The sequence below is a fragment of the Drosophila suzukii genome, chromosome X (assembly GCF_043229965.1).
Source record: "Drosophila suzukii chromosome X, CBGP_Dsuzu_IsoJpt1.0, whole genome shotgun sequence".
Taxonomy (NCBI): domain Eukaryota; kingdom Metazoa; phylum Arthropoda; class Insecta; order Diptera; family Drosophilidae; genus Drosophila; species Drosophila suzukii.
This window is the reverse complement of record NC_092084.1, coordinates 31,133,853-31,146,294: the sequence shown is the minus strand read 5'-3', so window position 1 is coordinate 31,146,294 and position 12,442 is coordinate 31,133,853. Positions and strand designations below refer to the sequence as shown.

At 42.0% G+C, this 12,442-nt stretch overlaps 1 protein-coding gene across 1 annotated transcript; it reads left to right on the top strand.

Annotated features, from left to right (window-relative positions):
* The first annotated feature begins 10,490 nt into the window (after nt 1-10,490).
* On the top strand, nt 10,491-12,170 carry Ir20a (Ionotropic receptor 20a). The gene has a single exon (XM_017076308.3). It carries the CDS (start codon nt 10,491-10,493, stop codon nt 12,168-12,170), a length of 1,680 nt encoding a protein of 559 aa, XP_016931797.2.
* The last annotated feature ends 272 nt before the right edge of the window (nt 12,171-12,442 follow it).

Here is a 12,442-nt window from a genome sequence, read left to right as displayed (position 1 = left end):
GGGTTCCATTAATTAGTTTAGAAGCTACACTTCTTCAAAGTTGAAAAAGGTGAAAAAATGCAAAAACGCTGGCATAAATGGCTTCTTTAAAAATGCACGCCTAAAAACCGAAATTAGTTTTATGTTGTTTTCTTGAAGGCTGAACCTTAACGGAGAATATGCGCCATTGATCACGACAGTCCGTTGGTAAATCGATTTTTTTACAGGTTTTTAAACGTATATACCCAAGTTCAGTATTCGGGAGCAGCGACCGTTAAACATTATTTTAAAATTTCAGTGTTGGGAAACGTAAGAATTTGGTGCAAGTTGTTATGCATAACGTAAGTTGACCGAATTCGGTTTATCAGAACTCGAGTTAGAAAATGAAGAAGGGCGAAAAACGATTTTTACAATTAAAAAAAATTGGTACCAAAGAAAATATTTTAAGTGCCCTTTTCTTAATCAGGGAGGTGTACCTTACCGGAAAATAAAGGTTTCCTTGAAGGCGTATTTCATCAATATTTTTTTGTAAACTGGTGTAATTGACCTACTTTCCCAAAAGTTTTGGAACTTAAGTTTTCATATAAATATGGAACTGGTAAGACAATTTAAATGATTCCATGACCCTAAAATAGAATTCGTTGTTTGTTAGTTGCTCTGAACTGGTAAACGTGACTTTTTACAACAATGTGTTAAATGTTATAGGTTTAGGACTCCTAAGGGCTATACTGCTTTTAGATAAAGCAGAAATCCTTAGCGCCGTTTTTGAGAACTAGAAAAACAAATTTTTTTTTTTAATGCTTAATCTATGGTATATATGCAAATCACGTGGAGTGCGTATAATGCATTTCAAAATACCTTTCCAAAGACATATAGCACAGGCCTGACGCTTTAGTAGTTCACAAGTTACGGACGTAGGAAATGTAGATATTTATATCTTTTTTCCGCTTAACTAGTGGGTTTTACAACAAGTGGTAAATGTGTCCATTTTTATTGATCAATATCTTTCAACCGTGACTTTTTACAACAATGTGTTGTATGTCGAAAGTTGAAGAATCTCAAGGGCTATACAGCCTAAAGTTTAAACTGAAATCGTTATAACCGTCATTAGGAATCAACAAATCGGAATAGAAATACTTTTGCGCATAACTCATATTAATAATGTTGGAAAGGTGCACACAGTATTTCAAAATACCTTTCCACATCGACATATAGCACAAATGTAGCTATATATATATATGTTTTCCCGCTTTTTCCAACAAAGTTTTGGGACAAACTGACAAACAAAATACAATTTTCATTTTGAGAGGTCCCCCAAAATCTTGTTTTGCGTATTACTTTTGAACAGATCATCGGATTTTAATAAATGAGGTGTCATTCGACAACTATTTTGAGTGATATTGAGAATATAACGAGACTTATAAACATGAGCATTTCTACTGTGTACGGTCGTAAACGCTTCCTTTTACCTGGTACAAACATTTCAACGAATCTAATATATCCTCTTACTATAAATTTTGCCTCGCTCACTGTAACGCCCACAAACCGCCCAAATTCGTCCGCGTAATATAGTCCTTGGTATCTTATAAGCTATAAAAGCTAAAAAGTTCGGACTAAGAACGTAGATTTTATTCCGCTTGTTAATGCCTATCGACATTCCGAAAATTGTTAAAATTGGACCATTAATTAATAAGTACTGATTCTAAGTCCGTATCTAGCAAGAACACTGTCAATAACGTCGCAGCCTGTAGATAAAGTTGCAAAATTTAGGTAAAGCAGACAGTAATGCAAACATCGATGTTTTGTCGACTCTACTCGAAGGAGTACTTATTTTGAAGTTGGTTTGAGGTGATTTTGTTTGATTTAACAATAGTCTTTCGAATGTATAGTAACATTAGTAGTCATAAATGTTCAGCAGCAAACCAAGTTGGTGTGTTGTACTTTTCATTAGGAGTCCCCATGGAAATTGAAGGCAGATGCTCCTCGGAACGAGCTGCGGTTGCAAGAAGGCCAGAGGGAGTTGAAGCACCCAGGTGCGGTGGATTCGGGATGGCTGAACCTTTGCTGGGCCAAGGAGCCGTGAGCCAAGGGAAGTCAACCAAGCGAGCCGCCGAGCAGTCGGGCATTCCGGCATCCTGGCTTCCCAGTTTCTGGGCATCGAAGCAGCGGAGCACATTATGGAAACTATTTGCCACCTAGTGGAAGATTGCAAGCGGAATGCTGGGTGGGAAATTTGGAAACGGGGGTTTCCCGAAGGCGGCGGAAGGACACTTCACTCTGTCGGCATGTAATTTGTTTAGTGTGTGAAAATGAAACATTTTTGTTGTCGCTGCCACTCCCCCCACTCCCCTGGCCCTTTTCTTCTGTGTCGGTCTGAAGGACATCGTAAAACACGGCGAATGATTGATGGTTTTTCTTAACGAAGAACGGGACAAACAAATGAAACTTTTGTTTCTTGCATAATAAAATAGCGTAAACAGCGGAGTGGGCTACCAGGACTCACCAGGGCTTGCCGGCACTCTTCAGGACTCTTCAGGACACACACACACCAGAAGAAGAAACCAACCGAGAACGAAGACGCAAAAAACCGAAGGAAAACAAAGAATCAACTTACTCTTAATTCCTTATACAAAAGAATTTTTCAATTTAACGCCAAATAAGTTTGGCCATGCCAGTAATTTTTTACCCCAAAGGGGTGGTCTCCAAGTGGGAGTGACTTTTCCAAAGGGCGTGGAGTGGGGGGAACTGTTTGAGGACTAACCAAAGCCTAAGTGCATCGTAATTAGTTGTAATCATATCGATGTACCAACATTTTAAACCTGCCCGGTGGGTGTGGGGAGGGGGAAGGGTTGGAAGGGGGCGGACGTGTGGGAAATGGCAAAAGGGGCGGGAAAATTCTGGCGAGTGGCTCGACATGTTACCGAAAACCGAAAGTGTCAAAGCTTATAAACGTCAGCCATAATTATGCCTGCAGGATAATTGTTTAGACACATGAGCATAATGAAAACATGACATAGCATCCTGCGAGACTCAAATGCGCCCACCGCCCACCGCCCACCGCCTGCCCCTGCCCCGCCCACTTTCCCATCCGCCCGAGTGTGTGTGTGAGTGTGCTGATGTGTAAATGTTTGCTCGCACACACACTTGTATGTTTGCCGTGTGGGTTGCTGTGTGTGTTGGGATCCTGGCTCTTGGCAACACTTGGGCAATAAACAAGCGCCCAAGGTGGCATGGACGGCGACTCAGGGGGGATTGGCCAAGGGGCGGATTGGAGCAAATGTGGATCTGAATAAGGATGAGATGTTGTTTTTCCTGGCTATGAGGCCCAGGCAGTAAAAAGCGCAAGGAAATGGGCATGCAAAGGCCGCTTATGACGTAAAAGGTGTCACAAAATGGTGAAATTGTGATAAGTTCATTTATAAGACATTTCTTGGACTTGGCCGATTTTTCATTAACAATTTAACATCTTTTAAAAATCTTTCTTACTAATTTAGCTTCATAAATAATCAGTTAAAATTTGTATCTTGTAAATAAAATAAAGCTAAAAAAAATGAATACGGTATTGCAATTAAAATATATACATATTTTACTCCAAGCCTTTGATTTCTACTCAACAAATTTTGTTCCTAACCCCCACCCCCTTTCCACAAAAATATCATGGAACCGCCACTGGCTCTGAATAAACTTAATATTGGTTTTCTTTGATTAATTAAGCCGAGCTGTGATCATAATGCTTGGCTTTTATACCTATGTATATGTGAATTCCAAATATCATTACCTAATATCATCACTAATTTTTTTATTTCACTTAAATGAGCTGCGAGAGTAAGAAAACACCTTGGAAACCGTGAATTCGTAGGCTTGCCCACCGCATAAACGTGGAAAAGAGCAGTGCCGGCAGCGAGTCAAAGTTCATCCGAGCCGGGCGCTGTGATGAAAGGATGTGGGGTGCGCGTGTTGTTCTTGCCAAGTCCTCAGAACACACCCACACAGGCACACATGTTAATTACTGTTATCATTATGAATCGCATACAGGACTAATTAGTGTGTTACACTTTCATTTATTGTTCAGGGGGCAGGCGATGACGAAGCTGACAACAACTCTCTTGTATAACAACCATAATGCAAACACACATGCACCAAAATCCCGCCCACTCACACACCCCCTCACACAACACACAACACACACGTTAAGTGTTTAACATAATGAACACGCGTATTACGATGGAATTAACATGACATTTAACAACGCAACCGAGACAAAACCCAGCAAAAGCTACAACAATTTGTAGCTGTCTGTGATTAAAAGTGCGAAATTCCGAACCCACCGAACTTCTGCTGAGTAATCCCCAAGTCCGCGTCGAGATTTTCTTTACATTTTTTAAAGCGAAAATCGTTTCCGCTTCCGTTTGTCGCCCCAACGGATTTTTGACCTTTTTGGCCAGCCCCGTCGCATTATCGTCCTTCTAGTCACTTCTATTGGATTTTATTGTTATGCTTATGTGGCACTTTTCATTCCAGTCCCTTCAATTTCCGCGCTTTTCCTCTCCGGGTCTCAGCACATTGTCATTGCATTCCGCCGTTCTGCGCAAAGTTTCTGGCCGCGTCCAAAAGGAAACGCGAAAGAAAAGCACTGAAAACTGTTGGCCAACTAAGTTTAAGTAGCTGCAACATAGATTCTTAGGGCTTCCGCAAGTCGAGGCAATGACCATAGCCCGAGGAAAAATGCAGGTTGCGTCGCACAGTGGGGCAGAATAGGATATAGCACCTAGGAATGCACATGATTTTTATTTTAGTTATACCCGTTACACGTAGAGTTAAAGGGTATACTGAATACGTTGGAAAGTATGTAATATTTATGTATATATATTCTTGATTAGGACCTCTAGCCGAGTCGATCTAGCCATGTCCGTCTGTCCATATGAACGCTGAGATCTCGGAAACTATAAAAGCTGGCATACTGGGATTGACATGCAGATTCTAGAGATTCCTGCAGCGCAAGTTTGTTTCGTCAGTGCGCCACACCCACTCTAACGCCCACAAACCGCCCAAAACTGTGGCTTCTACAGTTTTAATGCTAGAATAAAAATCTTAGCTGCATTGTATTGTTCTCATCAATACCTATCGATAGACCCAAAAGCTTGCCACGCTCACTTTAACGCCCACAAACCGTCCACAAACTTAAAAAATATCTCGGAAACTATCGAAAATAGAGAATTAGAATTTCAGATTTAGATTCCTTAGCCTTTTACGCAGCGCAAGTTTGTATACAAGTCGAGTCGAGTAGCTAAACCTCCCATAGGAATGAAACAAATTATATCTTCGTTGTCATACCCATGCAGAGGGTATTATGATATCATTCAGAAGTTTGCAACGCAGTGAAGGAGACATTTCCGACCCCAAAAAGTATATCTAGCCATGTCCGCCTGTCCGTCCGTTTCTGCGCAAACTAGTCTCTCAGATTTAAATCTATCGGGCTGAAACTTTCCCAAAAGTCTTATTTCTTTTGCAGGTAGTATATAAGTCGGAACCAGCCGGGTCGGACAACTATATCTTATAGCTTCCATAGGAATAATCGGAAAAAAAATTAAAAACGAGGGAGAACGATATAGTCGAGTACCTCGACTATCAGATACCCGTTACTCAGCTAAAGGGACCAAAGGGAAATGGAGATATGAGTGGGCACGGAATTCCTTTACTGGCTACTTAAACATTTCAACAACTTATCTTACGTACTAAAATTTACAAAATAATTGACTAACCTATGCTTAAGAATATATATTTCCATTGGCAATGCCACGTCCACTTGGTTATTACCTGTACTTATTATAGAATTTAAATAAAGTATGTCTAGTTAGACACCGGAAATTTCAGCTACAAAATGTTTGTGATTTTAATAAATTTTTTTTATAAAAAATGTTTTAGGCGGTGATTAACTTCTAAAGGTTTATTTTTACTTAAAAATTATCAAATACGAATTTTGTCTCATCAAACATGAAATGTTTTTCGTACTGAACTGAAACGGGTTGCGCTTTTTATCGCTCAATAACTTACAAACAAAAATTTTCATAACAAAAAGTGTAGTAGATTAAAATTAAAGAAATCTTGAGGACTATATAGTTTGAGAATTTAAATGAAATCGTTTGAACCAATTTTGATAACCTTTTTTTTTGCTTTTACTTTTATTCTATTGTATTTAGAGAATATAAACCACGTTAGCGTTATTAGCATATTAATTCAACTTTTTAGCGACACATAGCACGTACATGTAGCACAAGCGGTTTATTTATAAGGTATAAACCTCTAACTTTTTTTTAAATTTCCTGCTAAATTAGCGGGTTTTTCAAAAAGACGTCGATCAAAAGATTCCCATTTAGCTTTGAAATACAGCCATACAGTTCCCAAGACCCCAAAATCAAAATAGGATTCATACAAACCCACAAGCAAAGGGACAAACATTTTCATTTCGGAAAGTCCACCAAAATATTGTTTTTGACATTAGTTTTGAACGGAGCATTGGATTTGATACACATACATATTCCCCAAGACCCTAACCAGAAAGGAATTCATACAAACCCACAAACAAAGGGACAAACATTTTCATTTTGGAAATAGAGCTAGAATAGAGCTAGGTTAATATTTATCCCCACCGGACCCAACAGCTCCAATTTCCCTCTTTTTCCCAGACTTATTAAGAGTTCTAAAGTCTTGGTATGCAACCTTCTTAGTTTTTGCGATACCTTTCGATTGGTGCATCATTCGTTACTATCTCCTGGTGCGCTTCGTCACTACGTGGACTGCCGTTTCTTAATATAAGGGCTATGCAATTTTAAAGCTACCTTTCTAGTAACTATATAGAAACCCAATTTTATTTAATGCGTGAGTAATATGAACAACCTAAAAATATTTTCTATCCAAAATGAAAGAGAAGCCTTTTTTAGTGTAACGGGTATCTGATAGTCGAGGCACTCGACGACAGCGTTCTTCCCTGTTTAAAGTTAAATTTTGGATTTAATTTAAACCAGATAAACGAACAACAATACAACGCTTTTACTTTGTTTGCTTGTGGACAGAAGAGGATAATATTAAATTAATTAAGCAGTCCCAAATAATAAAATCCATTTAAATTAATTAATTGTATTATGTAGTTTTCAATGATTTGCAAAGCATATCAATAATAAACTTGAAAGAGAACCAAAATATGCGAGTATCCATATGGTAATCCGGGCTGGGACATTAAATAATTTATCACGAATTAAACAAATACGAAAGCATTTTTCATTAATTGCGCTGCTGAATAGGATTTGCAGGATGGGACGTGGGAAAAGGACGAGGGCGTGTGCGTGTGTGTGTCTGTGTGCTGAACAGCTGGACAGGCGCAATCAAAAATGCAAAATGCAAACATTGTTCAGCATTCGCAGTTAATAAATGGCGTCAAAAGGACATGTCCGCAAATATGCATGTGTGGGAGTTGCATTGTTTTTTGATTTTATTTCAGATTTAACGAATTTCCTTTCTTCTTTGTCCTCGACGTGGAAATATGCCAGCAATGTTGTTGCTCCTCCTGCCACGCCCACACCTCTGCCACAACGCCCCCAAAGCTGCGCTAATGTTGTGTGTGCGTGTGTGAGTTTGTCTGTCCATTATGCAAATTAATTTTTGGTAACACCAACAAACACCTTCACCAACACCAACACAAACCCACATTCACAGAGGAAAAGCTGCGATAATAGTGCTTAGGCTGGCAACAACAATGAAAACAAAAACAACAACAATAGCTTTAATAACAACAACAACAACAACAACGACAACAACAGTGGGCTCACCACAAGAATGACGACAAAGTGATGACCAAAAACGCAGTCAGCAACTTTGTGACCATTTCAACAAATTTTTCTCATCCCACACCTCCTTCTCGCCCCGATCCCCTGGCGATCAAGGACCTGATGGCAGCTCTATAGACCATTGCCATTCCCATTCCTATTTCCATGGCCATTTTCATTCCTGGCCCAGCTGCATCTGACCAGAAAGCTGCGTTGTTTTGGGTTCCAAGGAGGCAGGGGTCGGTAGCTTTGGAGGACCATCAGGTGATAGGGTGGTATGTGGGGTGGAGCTGGTGAAAATGGGATTGGGTGGATACATAAATACTCTTAAGTTGATATTTTATTAATATTTTTCATCGTATCCAAATAAAAGTGTATTATCAAGCACCAAATAAAATAGTTTATGACTTTTATGTTGTACACATATGATGCAGTATCATTTTTATCAGAAGCATAAATGTATACCTCTTCTTTGGAGCGTTTTCCCATTATTTTGTCCAAATTGCTCCTGCCGATTTCAATTGATGACACTCTACACATTTTGAAGTAAGTTTATATAGATGGATATATAATTGGGGAATGGTCGTTTTATTATTTGTATGAGGATACCCCTATTCAAGGTATTAGATTATTAAAAAAAATGAATAAGGAACACTAGTTGGTTACCCTCGTAGTTCTGTGATTTTAAACCACGTATAGGAGTGGAAAATACAAACCTTAATTCAAAACCTACTTTGATCGATGGCCTTCAAAGGGGACTTTCGGCTGATCATTTGGCTGTGGCTTTGCCAGCCCTAGCCAGTTGGTGTGGCCGCCATGCATTCGTTCATGAATAAACTTTGCATACTTTGCAGGCATTCATGCGTGGCGCTGTGTGTGTTGGTGCAGTCCTAACACTCTTAACACCGCCCGCGTGTGTGTGCGGTCGCCATCAAAATTGACAAAAATGCAAATTTATTTAGAATTGCAGCCAGCGTCAGGGTCGAGTTGACGATGGCGATGCCACGTGAATGAATACCAATGGCAGCTGAAGGGTTAACGGGTGGAGGGGTGTGTGGAGGGGGAGGGGAGGGGCTATGCATAAAACAACTCGGCAAAATCAACATGCAACACACGGATACATCCGTGTACAGATACACCCCCACACCCTCACCCACACAGCGACACACAGAGCACATTGCACTGACAGTTGGAGCTGTCAAATGTCGCGAGTGTATTTGAAAAAAGCGGCTACAAAATGCGCAAAACATTTCGCCTGAATATACTTGCGTGGGCGCTCTTCGCATATTCTTGGTTGTTTCTGACTGTTTTTGGAGGGCTTTTTCCCAGAGTAGGGGTCCCAAAACAGGTGACTCAGATGAGTGGTCTACTTCAGCCAAAGTAGCCGAGTTAGACAAAACGAGTTGCAAGGAGTTCGTAAAGATCAGATTTCCTGTGCGGTACAAATAAATATGGTTTACAGCTATTAAGCAGCAGTCCCGAGTTGAAATATTAAACAAGGAAGAACGCTATAGTCGAGTACCTCGACTATCAGATACCCGTTACTCAGCTAAATAGAGATATGCAAGTAGCAAAGCGAGATTAAAATGCGCCACCTACCGGCGGTATACAGATTTAAGCGTTATGGGCGTTAGTGTGGGCGTGGCAAATTTTTTTTTGGACCAATCGATGACGAGACCAATACATTTCAGTTAAATTTCTTTATCTAGCATGAAAATTGTGGGCGTCACAGGTTTTCGCGGTTTGTGGGCGGTAAAGTGGGCGTGGCAAGCTTTTTTTTGTACCAATCGATAGGTATTGATGAGAACAATACATTTCAGTTAAAATTTTCTATCTAGCATCAAAACTGTAGGAGCCACAGTTTTGGGCGGTTTGTGGGCGTTAGAGTGGGCGTGGCACTCTACTGAAACAAACTTGCGCTGCGCAGGAATCTCAGGAATCTGCGTGCCTAATCCCAGTATTGTAACTCTCATAGTTTCCGAGATCACAGCGTTCATACGGTCGGACAGACAGACGGACATGGCTAGATCGGCTCGGCTAATGATCCTGATTAATGTTAGAATATGCGTGGCATATTCGCTTAACAAACTTTCGTTGCGTACGAATCTACGGAATCCTTATCTGAAATCTTAACTCTCTAGCTCTTATAGTTTGCGAGATCACAGTGTTTACACGGACAGATTGATATGGCTAGATCGACTCGACTTTTGATCCTGATCAAGAGTATATGTGCTTTATGGGGTCGGAAACGCTTCCTTTTACCTGTTACATGCATTCCCCGAATACAATATACCCTTTCACTCTACGAGCTAAATCACCTCACTGTGGTGAAAGTAAATGTGGCTATGCAACAAAATACTTTTGTTTTGGTAATCCCTCCCATAGTTGAGTACTGGATACGCGACTTTCAAAAGATGATAAGGATGTTAGTAAATGTTTTTAAAAGGTCCCAGAAAAATTTAAATCTGATGTATTTTCAGTTCCATTTCCTAGGCTCCAAGGTAAATACTTGGGAGCCGCAATGCACGAGCCACCTCGTTGTGCACACTTTGAAATTGCTACAATGCAATTGTCCCCGGACAATTAGGGGAGATGGCTCTCGATAAGAACTGGAATACAAAGCCAATTGCAGCACCACTTTCCTGCGAAAGGTCCTTTCGCCCGTCAGTCGATTTCGGTGCCTGCGACATGTTGGCCAACTTGGATCGGAACATCGCAGCCGAAATGCTGGACCTCTACGGCCTGGTGGCTCAGTTTCTGCTGGGGCGAGAGACCACTTTGGTGTACTACAATCCCGCAGGCCTCGACTGTAGTTGGAGTGTCCTGTGGCAGCGCAATCTGACCACCCATCCGCAGATCGTTTGGCAGCGAAGCTATCCCTATCCGGATCTATATGATCGGTTCAACAGCGGACTCATGGTGCTGGCCTGCTTGTCAACGGACTCGAGCGCTGCTGCCCAACTGGAGACCCTGGCCTCTAGCTTGAGGCACCTGCGAACGGTGCCCTTGCTCATCGAAGTGGCGGGATCCGATCAGGAATCCCTGGCCAGCCAGTTGCTTTCGTTTTGCTTGCGCCAGAGCATGCTTTACGTGGAGATGTACTTCCGAAACTACAACCACTCCCTAATCCTCTACACCTACCGGACATTTCCAAAGTTTGAGTTGGTTAAAAGGGGGGTCTCAGGAGGAAAGGGAGTGGAAATCTTTGCCAATAAGCTGGTGAATTTGCAAGGACATCGCCTACGCGTCATGCCTGACCTGTCGCCACCAAACACCTTTTTGTACCGAGATGCCAGGGGAGAGAGCCAGGTGGCTGGCTACCTGTGGGACTTCATGGCCACCTTTGCCAGCCGCATAAACGCCGGCTTGGCGGTAGTGCGTCCCAATTGGCGAGCTGGTGGCGCCTCCGAAAGCTCATACATGTTACAGTACTCCGGAAGGGGTCTCATAGACGTCGACCTTACCACAACTTTGATCACCAAGCGAAATCTCTGGGCCATCCACCAGTACACCTATCCGATTTTTATCTCCAGTTGGTGCACCATGTTGCCGGTGGAGCGACCTCTGCCAACCGCTGACCTATTCGCCAGAATATTGTCTCCGGCCTTGGCTGTGATCTTACTGCTTATCACTATTGTCCCCTGCCTGGTGGTCAAGCACCCAAGTTACCTGCTGCTGCTAAGAAATACCAGGTGGGCGCGGATCGTTCCCCGATCGCTGGCCCTGCTCCTACTGACCACCTGCAGTGCCCAGCTACTGTCGCTTCTGATCTCACCTCCATATCATGAGAGGATCACCAGCTTTGAGGATCTGATTCACGGTGACCAGAAGATCCTAGGCATACGCAGTGAGTTCTACGACTTTGATGGGGCTTTCCGGGCGCGATACGCAGACATATTTCACTTGATCGACGATCCCGACGAACTGTACGACCTGCGGAACCACTTCAACACAACTTGGGCCTACACCATGGCCTACATCAAGTGGCTGGTGATAAACACCCAGCAGCGACACTTCTCCAAGCCGGTCTTTCGTTTCTCCGAGGACCTCTGCTTCATCGATTTTATGCCCACCAGCATTGTTGTGGCCCCCGATTCGATTTACTGGGAGGCCCTGAAGGACTTTACATTCACCGCGAATCAAGCTGGCCTTATAAAGCACTGGGTCCACAAGAGCTTCTACGACATGGTCAAGGCCGGAATGATGCAAATCAAGGACTACAGCGAGATCGTGACTCTTAAGCCCCTGAACATCGCGGATCTACAGCTGGTCTGGCGCATCTGTGGAGTAGCCATCGTCGTGGCCACTGGAATTTTTCTGGTGGAGTTGTTGTTCTTCTATGTCAACGTGTTTCTCAACAGCTTGTAGGGTACTATTGAATTCAAATTCACAACTTTTATGAACACCTTGAATAATACCTACTCTTTGCAGCTTAACAACTTTTGGCTTGTAATATTTCCTAAAAACTTTTCTTTTGCCGTTTTCAATTTCCGGAAATCTTTTGGTTTAGGCACGGAAAACTAGTTAAAGTTCATGGGGGAAATTGGCTCGGGAAAATAAAATATAGGACTGTGGAAAAAGAAAACGAGACTTGACGCCAAGGAGATAAAGTCAAATTAGCTCTGTTTGTTTTCCTTCAA